Source organism: Marmota flaviventris, chromosome 16 (assembly GCF_047511675.1).
Source record: "Marmota flaviventris isolate mMarFla1 chromosome 16, mMarFla1.hap1, whole genome shotgun sequence".
Lineage (NCBI taxonomy): Eukaryota > Metazoa > Chordata > Mammalia > Rodentia > Sciuridae > Marmota > Marmota flaviventris.
The window spans coordinates 52,309,668-52,324,887 of record NC_092513.1 but is presented as its reverse complement, the minus strand read 5'-3'; the positions used below and the strand labels follow the sequence as shown (position 1 = coordinate 52,324,887).

Here is a 15,220-nt window from a genome sequence, read left to right as displayed (position 1 = left end):
GGGTTCCAGGTTCCTAGGTACAATTACCAGTACCGGAAAAAAAAAAGGTCTTGGCATTTATACCGAATCTCACCACAAAAGGGGAGTTCCTAGGGGCTTAGGACCAGCAACATGCTCTTATGGATCTGTGATGGAGTTAGGCAGTTAATGGAGGAATCATGACCTCATTCTGTTTACTTTTTCATTTGTAAAAAATTAAGAAGTATGTAATTATATCCCATTATGACTTTAAACACATTGATGGGAAGGATGGTTTATTATCTTAGGATGAACTGTTCTATAGAGAGTTCAGTGCTCTGAAAACCTTTTAATTAAAGAAAATACATGTTTACTCTCTTGGGATTCTTGAAATTTAGTAAGTAAAAGAACACAAAGAGAGAAAAATGAGGGGGGAAAAAGCTTAGGTGAAAAGAATGTCACGCGTTTTGATTGTGCTTGTATATAGCATGTCTCAAGGCTGTTCTATTCTGATGTATACAATAGGACAGCTGAGCACATGCCTTCCTCCCTGACTATTCTTTCCTGGATCTTTATCTCCTAGCACAGTTTTTCAACATAATAGGAACTCAATAAGTGCAGGTTAGTGCCTGGATTGGAGAAGTTTGCATTAAAGTTTAAGGTTAATGTGGGGAGGGCAGATCTTTGACAGAATGAGCAGAAATTTTAGCTGTCAAATATAATATTTTAAAGTGTCTATAAAACTTCACAGTTTAAAAAGGACAGTCACATACAATGTATTATCTTTTCCTCACCATTCTATGGGGCAGATACTATTACTTCTTTTTAATAATGAGGCCCAGAGAGGTGAAGTGATCTTTGTCCACTATCTTATCTATAATAACAGGTTTCAAATCCAGTTCTCCTTTCTCCCCAAATGGAAGAAAAGTTTCCCAGAAGGGGGGATTAACAGAGGATTCAGAGCTGCTGAAATATTAAGGAAGAAGATTGCAATAACATTCATAGCTTTCCTAAGGGCCCGAACAGTGGAGTAGAAAGATTGGAAGATGGTTAAAGGTGGAAAGGTTCCTGAAAGTATTAGGACACTCATACTTTCTTCAAGGAGGGAAATCCGTACTTAGATAATATGATTTTGTTCCACACTTATAAACCAAAGCAAGTTAGTGCTTTTCTTATTGGAGCACTATAATTACACATTGTATTTGGGTTCATTTTGACAGAATTACTCATGCAAGGAGTTTGATTTCAATATCCATTCCCCCCACTTTCCTCCCCTACCCCTCTCCCTTCTCCCTCTCTAGTAAACTTATTTTCTTCTCACATAAAGGTGAAATTCCCTTTTGTACCTTTATATATGGGTATATGGATATAACATGGTTTTGCTAAATTCATTCCTTTTATCTTCCCCTTTCCTTTCCTCCCTTTCTCTCATCCTTCTTCTATTCCACTGAACTTCCCTACATCTTTATGGTATCCCATCCCCTCCCCAACTGCCTTCTTTCTCTTATTTTGCTCTGACTTCCACATGTGAGAGAAAGCATTTGACCCTTGATTTTCTGAGTCTGGCTTATTTCACGTGGCTCGATTTTCTCCATTTCCATTGATTTACCAGCAAATTCCATTATTTCATTCTTTTTTATGGCTGAGTAAAACTCCATTTTGTGTGTGTGTGAGTGTGTAGTACATTTTCTTGATCCATTCATCTATGATGGGCATCTGGGTTGATTCCATAATTTGGCTATTGTGAACTGGGCTGCTATCAACACTGACGGGGCTGTATTGCTTTAGTATGCTGATTTTAGATCTTTTGGATAAAATAAGTTAGTGATTTTTAAAAATTTTAAATTTGTTCATTTTAGATATACATGAAAGTAGAGTGTTCTCTGGCATACAGTGTTCTCACTTACATACATGGTAAGTGAGTGATTTTTAATAACCTTACAAGCTATTCTATAATAGGTATTCTATAATAACTTGTAAAACATAGTCTCCAAATAAAGTTGATAAAGTGCAGGAATTTATAATATAAATAGAAGATTCCGAGGTTTGGTGGTTCACACTTGTAGTCTCAGTGACTCAGGAGGCTGAGTCAAGAGGATTGCAAGTGCAAGGCCAGCTTCAACAACTTAGTGAGACCTCTCTCAAAATAAAAAATAAAAAGGGCTGGGCTATAGCTCAACAATAAAGCGATTTTCAGTAACAAAACAAAATAAAACTAGGAGAAAATTAGTTAATTCTTTTATATGTAAAAATGGTTATTTCCAAAAATGTTTAGGGGCTACAAACCTTTATAAGTATTTATTTATGCTATTCACAAGTATTTGCTAAAAGGCATGTATTAGTAAGAACTGTTTTATAAAGTGTACTTTTTTAAAAATTATTTATTTATTTATTTATTTATTTTTAGTTCTCAGCGGACACAACATCTTTGTTGGTATGTGGTGCTGAGTATCGAACCCCGGGCCGCACGCATGCCAGGCGAGCACGCTACCGCTTGAGCCACATCCCCAGCCCATAAAGTGTACTTTAATTCAAGTTTTCATGTCATTTTTTTTCAGTCTGCAGTTTAATGATGGGTTATCTGTGAAAATAAGTAATTTAGAAAACTTTGTTCTGTGAATATAAAGACCTTTCTGTTCAAGACTGTATAACTTCTAATGTTCTGATGGTCATCTATAACCCTTGCCCCTGCCCAAATATAGCACAGAGTGCATTTACATGGTAAACATATAGAGCCCTCAGGGATGAAATGAGTATCTGGAGCATGTTCCCACCTCACTGAAATCTAAGGGACTTCATGTACTGATATGCTTTATTTTTATCATGTTATTAGTATTCTACCTGTAATTCTGTTTGAGTTCCCTCTAGGTCCTAAATGTATGATGTAATTGTTTTGCCCATACCCAAGAAAAATGACCTGAGAATGTGGAAGTTTTCTCTTAACTTTCCTGCACATCTTGATAAAATGGTAGAAATGATAATAAAGTGCTTGGCCCTTGGGGCAACAATCTAATTCATTCCTTAGTTCAATAAATATTGTTTATATGTCTACTTCCAGGCACTGTGCTATGTGCTGGAGTTATAGGGTAGAACAGGATAGACACAGTCCTTGTGCTTCTGGGCTTACCATTCATAACTGCCAGATTGCAGAGACTAGAATAGAAGCAAGCTGATCAAAAACTTATGTGTAAAGATAAACGTAGAACAGGAGTTGTGTGAGTTTGAGTGTAAGGACGGGTAGCAATACCTCACTTAGGTATTTTGCTCTGCTTCATTAAAAGGTCATTAGAATGTTGATTATTCATTCTGATATGGACCTCACCCTCACTTTGCAACCCCAGTCCACTGGAAGGTATCTTTTTGCTGAAGCAGAAAACATTTTCACCCGATGTTCTATTCTGTCTGTACTACAGTGCAATGACTGTGATGCTTTCTAGTCAGAACTCTAGGTAGTTGCTTCTCAGCTCTGTCATCATCCACACCCTTGAAATGTCGGTCCCTCAGGCCTGTGCTCTTTACAGTATGGCTGGTGCAGCACAGCTCTGTGCCTACAAGCCTGTCTTCTTACACTATCCTCTCACTTTTCTTTTTGCCACTGTGCCTTCTGCCTTTTGGCTCACAGCGGCCCCAGCAACATCTAGCTGATTGGCTCCTCGGCCCCAGCAACATCTAGCTGATTGGCTCCTCTGCAGTGATGCTCATTGGACTGTTTCCCTGCCCTTTCAGACCAGTCTGCAACCTCAGGTTGAGTAGCAGTGAACTCAGGAGCTGGAGCAGTCCATTCACCCTGAAATTCCTCCTTGGTCACAGCCTTTTCAGCAGCAGCCTGCTCTTCCTTTTCAATCTCTTCAGGATCTCTGTAGAAGTATAGATCAGGCATAACCTCCCATGGGTGCTCACGAGAAATGGTGCCACGCATGCGCAGAACTTCTCGGGCCAGCATCCACCACATCAGACCCACAGAATGAGCTCCCTTGTTGTTGCATGGAATGGCAATGTCCACATAGCGCAGAGGAGAGTCTGTGTTACACAAAGCAATGGTAGGCAGATTGACATAGGATGCTTCTGTAAGAGGCTGGTGGTCAGCCCTGGGATCAGTAACCACCAGAAGACGTGGCTCCCGGAAAGCTGCCTGGATCTGGTTAGTGAAGGTTCCAGGAGTGAAGCGGCCAGCAATAGGGGTGGCTCCAGTGGCAGCAGCAAACTTCAGCACAGCCCGCTGGCCAGTATTCCTAGAGGATATGACACTGACATCAGCAGGGTTTACAATGGCACGAGCTGCCAGCAGAAGCTTCTCCCAGGTCCTCTTCAGATTTATGATGTAGATGCCATCGCTTTTCCTTTTGTAGATATACTGTTCCATCTGGAAATCAAGGTTGGTGCCACCTAAGTGGGTTCCTGCTGCAAGGAATTTGAGGACATCCTCCTCCTTCATTTGCAGGACATCAAGGGCTCCGGACATTGTGACAGTTTCCCTTTAAAGTTACGACGGGAATCAAGAACAACGCCGTATGGATCCCTCCCTGGGTAGCGCGGAAAGGCTGATATTGCCAAGGTCGCGGGTTCGATCCCCCTACGGGCCACCAAATGCCGCAGTCTGGCTGGGCACAATCAGAAGCCACTTGTCAAAAGAAACTAACTTTATTTTTAGAACCACACACGCCAAACAAAACAGCCTCTCAGGAAAAATCCTCAGAGCCTCAACTGCCACCACCGGCTTTCCACAAGCCTCTCTCTCCCACACAAGCTTCTTCACCTCCCACAATCCTCCTGCTCTTGAGGCCGATTGGCTGGGTCACGTGGGCGGAGCCAAAAAAGTCCCCCAATGAGCAGCTCCGTGGTCTGAAAGGGCAGGGAAACAGTCCAATGAGCATCACCGCAGAGGAGCCAATCAGCTAGATGTTGCTGGGGCCGAGGAGCCAATCAGCTAGATGTTGCTGGGGCCGCTGTGAGCCAATCATCAGCCAGCAGCTGGTGCTGGCAGCTGGAAGTTTGCTGGGGCCCCTTCGGCTGTGGCTCTCAACAGTTCTATTCTGTCTGTACTACAGTGCAATGACTGTGATGCTTTCTAGTCAGAACTCTAGGTAGTTGCTTCTCAGCTCTGTCATCATCCACACCCTTGAAATGTCGGTCCCTCAGGCCTGTGCTCTTTACAGTATGGCTGGTGCAGCACAGCTCTGTGCCTACAAGCCTGTCTTCTTACACTATCCTCTCACTTTTCTTTTTGCCACTGTGCCTTCTGGACTTCCTACATGAAGGAATTCTCCAGATTATCAAGGATGCCCATCATCATGAAGGATATCACAGTTTAAAAATGGAACTTGTTGGTCATGATGGCAAACACCTGTAATCTGAGTTACTTCGGAGGCTGAGGCAGGAGGATTGCAAGTTTAAGGCATGCCTGGGTAACTTAGCAAGACCCTGTCTCAAAATAAAAAAATAAAATAAAATAGGGCTGAGTATGTAGCTCAGTGGTAGAGTGCCCCTGGGTTCAATCCTCAGTACTAAACAAACAAAGAACAACAAAACACTGAGCTCATTGGAGTTTGATGTATCAATGATCACAATCAGACATATGTAAATTGCTGCTGGAAGTAAAGCTGAGTTCAATATGTGAGGAACAAGATGCAGGGACAAAAATGATTTTATACAGATAGGGAGAGCCTGGGAAAGCAGATAGGATGACTCTGACCAAGACTGTAACCATGACTTGCTGGGCTGAAGTGAGTAACCATGGCCTTTGGGTCCCTTCTCAGAGGTAGACGATGTAATTGACATGAAAAAACATGGAAAGTCTACTTCTCTCCTGCTAAACATGATAGCATTTTGTAATCACGGCTGCTTGCTTTCTATGCTGTTTTCAGTAGCCCATGTCATTAAGCTAAGATAAAATAAATATTAGAATTGTCATTTCTTGTCGAAAATAAGGGATGGAAACATTATGCTGCGTTTACCCTCCACTCCCTGTCATATGCATAGAGGAGTAATTCTGTCAAGGTCAGGCACCATCCCTCTGTTTCCCTTCCAAGAAACCCATGGCTCAGGGGGGTTCACCACCTCTCAAGCCCAGGAGTGTTTAGGTGGTTTAGAATCTTACCTTCAGGCAGAGGGTACAAAATGTGCAAGCAGCGCTTCTGGCCCTGAATTTGAGAAGAAGTGGACAGTAAAATTTTTGACAAAAATTGTTTATTTTGTTATCGAAGATTGAACTCAGGGGCACTTTACTATTGAGCTTCGTCCCCAGCCCATTTTATTTATAATTTTGAAACAAGGTCTCATTAAGTTGTTGAGACTGGCCTTGAACTTGGGATCCTCCTGCCTTAGCCTCCTGAGTCACTGGAATTACAGGCATGTACCACGATGCCCAGTATTGACAGATTTGATTTTGTATATTTTCTGTCTCATTGAAATCAAAACAACCAACACATAGTCTTGACTAGAGAAAGAAGATATTCTAATTTTAAAAAGCTCTGGGACACCTTGACATTTTCTTAGATACTCTTTCAGTATGCATTTCCATTTTAATTATTGTGTATTCTAATATACAAATATTTAAATTTTTATTTCATCAGGTCACTTTTCTCCTTTGGACTTTCAATTTATGTTTAGAAACTCTGTGGAACTCCTATTACTACAGTTTAGGAGACTTAAAAGAACCACAGACCCTAGCATACAGCACCCTTCCTTTCTCTCCTGAAAGTACTTTCACCTGCAACTAACAGAGTTAGTAGTTGCAAACAACAGAAATCAACTTTAACTAACTTAAACAGGAGACATATTTATTGTAAAACATGCAATAATGGGAAGGCTTGAGAACCAGGATCATAAAATGGGCAGGAACTGAGGCAGGACAGGCATTTGTAGCTGGAGTCTCAGTCCACATCTGGCACAAGGTCAGTTTGCTTTGGGGTCTGCCACTGGGTCACCATCTCTGTCATTGCCATCATTGGACTCTCAGCTATCTGTATTTTCTACTTTTTTTTTTTTTTAGTATTTTTTAGTTGTCAATGGATCTTTATTTTATTTATTTTTTATGTGGTGCTGAGGATTGAACCCAGTGCCTCACACATGCTAGGCAAGTGCTCTACCACTGAGCTACAGCCCCAGCCCTTTGTTTTCTAATTTAATAATCAAATCTATGTGGAGATTTATACTTTAGAGTTAAAAACATCATGATGTTGTACTGTTTAAAATTATACCAACTAATAGGGGTGGGAGGGAAAGGGAGGGAGAAGGGGAATAGCATGGATGGTGAAAGGAGACCCTCATCATTATACAAAATACATGTATGAAGATGTGAATTTGGTGTCAACATACCTTATATATAATCAGAGATATGATAAATTATGGTATAATGGTGTATTAAGAATTGTAATGCAAAAATAAATAAATAAATTAAAAAAAAGAAAAAAATAAAATTATACCAACTGATGTTTTCATTTTGATATCCTCCTTTTCTACCTGCCCCCCAAATTATCAAATTAGAGCAGACAAGAAGACTCTTTGAAAGCGACAGGAAATGGTGCCTTTAGGGATTGCGTGTTAGGACTCCTTCCTACCCTGTTGATGGTTAGATGATATCAGAGGGGATACTTAATATTACTTGTGCCATGAAGAATCTTTCCAGTTCGCTGTATCCTTATATCACTGCCTCTGGGTCCAGAATGGGACAGGGAGTTGGCTGAACCTGGACCACCTGTTAGTACTTTCTTTTCAAGGTATGGGGGAGGGGAGTCTGCTCCTTCTTTGGCTTCCATAGGCTCCCAAGGGTTAACCCTGGCTGGGCCCCATTTATACTATGATTTTCCCAACACTAGAAAGGATGTTGGAGAGTCAAAATGGAAGAAAATGTCAGTAGAGCCCTAGCTCTACTGATACCTGTGCCCTAGCTGTTACCTGGCTTTCTGTCAAAGTCCCCACCTGCTTCTCATCCTGGCCAAGTGACTAATGCTTCTTCTTCAGTTGCTGCAAATCAGATATGTGAAGTTGTGAAGTCAGCATTCAGTTTGTTTTCACCACCACCTCAAAACTTTTGTCCCCCCTCTATGTTAAGCCTCTCTGGGGCTCATGACATCTAGGTAGAACACCCATGACACCGTTCTCTTTGGGGTTATTTACTAACGTGCCTATCCTTCACATGTGTGGGAAATGCCATCTAGCTCACCATCCCACTTCTACTTTGTCCCAAGTAGTGTATCTGTTTACGAGTCATCTAACAATGTGATTTTACTATTAAGTTGATCTTAGAGTTGGCTTTACAGTGTGAACTGGTCTCCATTTTCATCCTACAGATAACTCTAATTTAATACGTTAAACCGAATTTATAATCTGTCCCTTCCCAACCTGCCTCTATTTCCAAATTCTCCCAGTTAACAGCATCACTATCCTCCAAACTTCCCACGCCGGAAATCAGCAACCTGTCCTGAAATGTTTCCCTTTTTGGGCATTCCATACCCAGTCCAGTTACAGTACATAAAAGCCTTCTTAAATTCCCTTGGATCCAGTTCATGTCTCTATTTGTCTTACCATTGCCTTAGTACAAGTTTAGATTTCTTTTCATCTGGATAACTGAAATCTCCTTCTAAATGGTTTCTACTTTTTAAGTATATCCTCTTCAATCTCCCCACATACTAAAGTAATCTTCTTTGTTTTCTTTTTCTTTTTGTACTGGAGTTTGAACTCAGGAGTGCTTAACCCCTGAACTACACTCCCAGCCCTTTTTATTTTTAATTTTATTACATAGTCTCACTAAGTTGCTTAGGACCTTGCTAAGTTGCTAAGGCTGGCCTCAAACTTGTGATCCTCCTGATACAGCCTTCTGGGTTGCTAGAATTATAGGTGTGCACCACTGTGTCTGGCCTAAAGTAATCTTCCTAAACAAATGTAATCATCTTGTTCCTGTGTTGATATCCTTTTGTGTCCCTGTTAGTTCTCAGATTACAAATCAAACTCTTACCTTTAAGCAAAAGTTTGTCCTTGGTATGGCTTTTGATCATCTGGAACTTATAATTTAATTGGATTCTGTTCATTGAATCACTGTATCTGCTATCAGGTAAAATTTTTCTCCAGACAGAGTTTTTCAAATTGTTCTTCTACTCTCTCTTCTTCTTCCCCGTGTTTATTCCTGTTAATGTTTTAAAACTCAATTTGATTGTTGAGTGATTTATTTATAGATAGGTGATATTTTGAGATTTTGTTTTTGGAAGCAGCTCATGATCCAATTAGAGTGGTTATCTTGGACTTTTCTAATGAGGTGATAGAAAAGACCAATTGTTGCCTTTCAGGTCAGGATGATCTTAAGTGATAAAAGCTGAATCAATCTAAGATCAAAAGAGTCTGGAACTCTTTTGAACTAAGAATTTAGCATAGATGTGGTTTTACAATTCTAATTGTAAGCATAGTATAATTTTTTAAAAAAATATTTATTTTTTAGTTGTAGGTGGACACAGTATCTTTATTTCATTTTTATGTGGTGCTAAGGATCGAACCCAGTGCCTCACATGTGCTAGACAAGCACTCTACCATTGAGCCACAACCCTATCTTTATAATTTTGACAGGTGTTTTTAATGGGAAATCTACAGGCTATAGGTATGTGTGTTAACATTTGTTTAAGTTTACATAAAAGTGGGTCGAACTTAAGGATAGTTTATATTTTGCTTGAATTTGCACGGAATTTTAGCAGAAAGTGTTTAAGCATCTTTTTAGAAAGTTTATTGAAAATTTATCAATAATCTTACGTCATTTAATTGAATGGTTATCAACTCTGGCTGTACAGAGCAACCATCTGAGGAACTTATAAAACTGCAGATAACAGGGACCTTCCCAGACAGAGCAAATCAAAATCTCTAGAGCTGAAAGTCAAGTATTGGTACTTTTTAAAAGGCTTCCAAGTTTTTGCTTTTGTAGGGGATTGACAAGTACTGATCTAACCTAATATTTTTTCTCTGTTCCTTGAGGAATTCTGATTATCTGAACATTGCATTGTGTTTACCTCTTTTTCCTAATATAATTTCCCCTGCAGTGAGCATAACAGTGGAAATCATGTTGCTGAGCTGAGCATAAGGGCACACAGCTAAAATCCCAGTGACTTGGGAGGCCAAGGTAGATAGAGCGTAAGTTTGAGACAACCTCGGCAATTTAGCAAGACCCTGTCTCAAAATAATAAATAAAAAGGGCTGGGGATGAAGCTCAGTGGTAGAGAACCCCTGGGTTAAATCATCAGTACCAAATAAATGAATAAATAAATAAACAAACAAACAAATAAATAAATAATTCAAGTTGCTGGCTTTTGTGGGATTAATTTTTGAAAATTAGCCAAGAACATATGCTTGAACACTGCCTACCTTTAATTCTTAAAGTAATCAAAAGGCTATAAATGTTAATCTCTGGAATTAAGTTACTCTAAATTGTCTTGCCTAGATTAATATTTTCTCAGACTTATCTTGATAAGAGCTTTCTTTAAGGCAGTGACATCAAAAGTAAGAAGATAACTTTCAATGGTAAAATAGATGCAGAGGAAAACCACTAGAATAATGCATTAGAACAAATGCAACTATGTCATTTGGAGTTTAATCTATAAAACAAGATTTCTTGGGTCTGGTGCTGTGGCTCAGTGGTAGAGCATTCACCTAGCACATGCGAGGCCCTGTTTCAACCTTCAGCCCCACATAAAAATAAATAAATAAAATAAAGGTATTGTGTCAACTACAACTAAAAAAAAATTATTTAATAAAAGATTCTTAGATGTAGATATAAATTCTAGTTTATTTTCCCCAAGGGCTCACCAATATTACTATACTAAAAGCAGTTTCTTTCCAAAGTTAAAAGTATATTTAGTTTTTGATGACATATCTGATTAAAGGCAGTCATATTTTTCTTAATTCTCAGTTTATGATATCTGCAAGTTGCCCTTAGATATTTACACACATGAACAAGCATGCATGCATACACACACACACACACACATATACACACAGACACATTTTTTTTGCTTAAATTTAATTATAATAAAATATAAATAAATCCAAAAATAATACCTGGAAAGAAAACAATGAGTTAGAGAAATGTAGAAATTAATTAAATTTTCTTAATTAATTAATCATACAAGAATTTAATAGAATGATTTCTTTGTGCCTAGCATCATCCTAAGGCTGAGAGGAGTACAATCCTGATCATCTGGAACTTATAATTTAATTGGAGAGATAAGACCTAGAAAAATACCATACACAAAATATTACTAAATAAACTTGCAGGGAGTAGGCGACTAAATGTCTATTTGCTAATAACTATAAGTACTGTATCTCAGAAAAGAGAGCTATGCAAAATAAGTTTCCTAAAAGATGTGAGATGGGAAAAACATTTTGGTCTTTCTCTGTATGCTTCAATTTCCTGTGGTTGGATTTTAGTTTTACATATTTTGAGAAGACTCAAATGAGAAGCAAGTTCCCTAGGTGGTCAACTTTTTGATTTTGTAATTTATCCTTTATAGAACATTGTTCAGAAAATTATTTATTGAGGGGTGAATTGATATTGTTTCAAAAGATTTCCAAGATTTAAAATGTATAGGTTTGTTGGGGGCAGGCCCCAAATGGTTATATAGTTAGGCTCCCTAGCCAAGACTTCCGGTGGGCTATGTTATGTTTTTAGTATGTAGCCAAGGCCATAAATTGGCGGTTATGGTGAGTGTGTAGTCAAGGTCAGAAATACTCTGATTCAGCGTATGTACTCAAGGTCATGAACATTTGCTTGTGAGCAAGTGCCTGCTGATGAAACCTGTTGGCAGTAGACACTCCTCATGCTGTGTGCTGCTGATCCTGCACAACTCTGTAACTTAGATGTGCTAGAAGCTGGCAGAGGTCAACAGACCTCAAGTGTAGTAGGAGCCAGGAGCCCAGAGAGACCAAGTGTGCCAGGAGCCAGCAGTGACCAAGAGAGCCCAAGTGTGCTAGGAGTTGGTAGGGCCCAAGAGAACCCAGATGTGCTAGAAGTTGGCAGGGGCCAAGAAAAAGAGAGCCCAAGTGTACTAGGAGCCAGCGGGGGCCAAGAGAGAACCCTGATGTGTGAGTCTACAGGGGCCACGAAAAAACCTAGGTATGCTAAGGGCTGGATAAGGGCTATTCCCTGCTCCAAATATAGGATGACCAATGTTTCTACTGTGGCTTGTGTCTTCTTTCAACTGCTGGATTCCGGAACCTTGTTTCTCAGGCCTGAGCCTTGCCTTCCCCTGGACAGGTCGTATTTTTTTTTTCTTAATTGGGATTGGATTTTGTTTATCCTGATTTCCTCCCTCAAAATAGAATTTCTCTTTCAGTAGAGAGATCTTGGCTCTTGGTCTGGAAGAATAATAGTGAGTGACAGGGCTCAGATCCCAAAAGTCTTTGGGGACTACTTAATTCTTTTAACCCGTGGGCTCTCAGAAGCTTACTGACAAGTAGTCAGACACTTTGACCTTCTCTAGGCATTTCCAGTTGCCTTTTCTAATTCGGCTTACCTCTGCTAGGGTATGATAACAATCTGAGCTATCTAAATCATTTGTGAGGTACAGTCCATATAATGAATGATTAGCGGCCCTCACCTTCTCCCACATTAGAGTATTTGTCTGACAAAGATGGTGCAGTTGTTCTTTATAATTTTAGAGTGGAAAAGAAAGGGATGAAATGTGGTAAAAATTACATATATCCAATATTCTGGGTCTACATATGCTTGTACAACACATGTTGGAAATATTGTTTGCTATATATGTCTTGGTGGGAAAAAAATGGTTCAAGACATTGCTCTAGTAGAAGGAAAGGACTGTTTCTGTCTGTTCTCATCTTCCAGTTTGAGAAAGACAAGTCTTTTTTTTTTTTTTTTGTCTAGGTCTCAAATCTACGTTTTTGGTGTCAGGTCAAAATTGCTTTCCTTTTAGTCACTTGAAGGCCAATTCAATCAGACCTTTTCTCCTCAGGGCACTTAACCCATATATCTATATCTATATCTATATCTATATCTATATCTATATCTATATCTATATCTATATCTATATCTCACCAAAATTGCTCCTGATGCTTAACACCACCACTCAATTCTAATAATTTCTTCTTCTTCTTTTTTGTCCTACAAAGTTCTCCAGCTTTCTTTACTAGTTTGCCTCTTTCTTCTCACCCTCTTTGGCAATTTTATGTGGCTCCTCATTTGAGAATCAACTTCTGGTCCACTGTCTCCAATACATAATTGTCTATCTACTGAGTAATTACATTTCGATCCCTCCAGCCTCAGATACTTTGGGATTTCTCAAATTGCTTTTGATTTGGGGAAAGGATTTTTTTTAAAAAAAAAGTTTCCACTGTAAATTATTGAATGATTCAACATTTATAGAAACTGAAACTTCAGAGGAGTAAATAGCTTCAACAGAAGTCTAATAAAACTTCATGTTACCCTAGCAAAGTTGGGAGAATAAGTATGTAGGTAGGTTGCAATCATTTCCTCTAAAGCCCTATTAAAAATAAAGTTTTAAGTGTTTGACCAGTGCTAATATGCATGACTTCGTGGGTTTCATTTGAGAAAGAATCATGGCTGCTAATATTATCACTAAAATATGTGAATCTATTTTCATAATCAGAGCCCTATGGGATGAAGCATAGATTTCCTGCAGCCTTGTGCCCACGTGTTTTCCAGTGCACTGATTAATACTATTCTCTCAAGTGGAACTCAATCAGGGGCAACCTGCCAGAGGACTACTTTCTATAAATTTCAACTGGACTAATATCTGTGGAAATCTTAAGCCTAAGGAAGAGTTGATGAATATCGTACAATTAAACACGCCTGTGAATTGAAGGATGAAGCGAAGGATAATGAACATATTGAAATGATTCCACATGTTTTATGCATGATACATTCGTAATTAAAACAGCTCCTGAAGGTAAGTTTGTATAGACTAATATAATGATTGCAAAAAAGCAGAGTGTTATTAAATATCTACAGGGCATATTTCCCAAGTGGTGAATGTGAAAATTTGGCTCATTTCACTTCCTCCACTGTTGTCTATCACAAACTAGAGATTGGGTGCACTAGAAGACCACACTCATTAGGAAATTTGTTTACATTGATCAAATATATTCATATCATATTGAGCTATCAATAAATCCCCAAAACATTAATTTCTAAACAATGTTTTATAAATAACTTTTATTTTGATTACTTGACTAAGTCATATTTGTCAAATTTCCCCAGGCTCCTTTGAGATCTTCTAAAATTCAGTAGTTATTGAATGGTAGCTCAAGGTTGCATGACAGTTGCAACCAGGGCCCTATCAGGATTTAATGATAGTAATTTATATTTGCAAAATATATAGGCTCTATTGCAACTTATAAAATTTTATTACACCCAGTTTTATCATTTGATTCTTAAAATGATCCTGTGAGGTTGGAATAAATGTCATTATTTTATAATGAAGAAAACAGAAGCATGTAACATATTCTGTAGACTTTCACTTTCAGATTATAACTGAAGACTAGTTACCAGTAATCTTTTAAATGAGTTGTTAAAGTTGATGAAAAGTTGGTTTTCATAAATGAATATTAGCATATGCCTGTAATCCCAGCGACTCTGGAGGTTTAGGCAGGAGGATTGTAAGTTCTAAGCCAGCCTCTGCAATTTATTGAGGCCCTAAGCAACTTAATGACACCCTGTCTCAAAATAAAAAGGGCTGGGGATGTGGCTCAGTGGTTAAGCAACCCTGGATTCAATTCCAGTACTACAACAACAATAACAACAACAGCAGCAGCAACAAAGAAAACAAAACAAAAAACTCCAGGTAACTAAGGGATTCTAATCAGTATATTTGTGGCTAATGAGTCTGGCTACCATGTGCAGTTTTTGACAGATTTGCAAAGCTCTTATTGTACTGTTCACATGTGGATAGTTCCAATTCCCACAAAATCAAGGAGAAACAGTTATCTCTGCTTTATTGAGTATGATTTTAGTTTTAATTGCTGCTCTTTTGTTTGGGTAAATTTACAGTGTAGAGTGTTGTATACTTGTAACAACTGTATTCTTGGTCCTTTTCATCATAAGCAGACTGTGTGTATGTCAGCTTCTAAACCACCAAGTTGTATATGGACCACTAAATGGTATATGCACAGATATAAACCATCATACTTCTATACAGAATGAAGCATATTTTCCTTAGAGTGAGAATGGGTGGAATAGGTAGACCTTGGGAACTTCGACATTCCTTGAGTGAACTGTGGTAAGAAGGGAGAACCATTTGTCTTCAGGTGT

At 38.8% G+C, this 15,220-nt stretch overlaps 1 protein-coding gene across 1 annotated transcript; it reads right to left on the bottom strand.

Annotated features, from left to right (window-relative positions):
- Positions 1–3,581: 3,581 nt before the first annotated feature.
- Positions 3,582–4,494, bottom strand: LOC114098706 (small ribosomal subunit protein uS2-like). The gene has a single exon (XM_027942926.3). It carries the CDS (start codon positions 4,418–4,420, stop codon positions 3,596–3,598), a length of 825 nt encoding a protein of 274 aa, XP_027798727.3. The 5' UTR covers positions 4,421–4,494; the 3' UTR covers positions 3,582–3,595.
- Positions 4,495–15,220: the final 10,726 nt, after the last annotated feature.

Coding starts and splice junctions, on each gene's coding strand:
- LOC114098706 (XM_027942926.3), bottom strand. CDS start 4,420: ATGTCCGGAGCCCTTGATGTCCTGCAAATGAAGGAGGAGGATGTCCTC.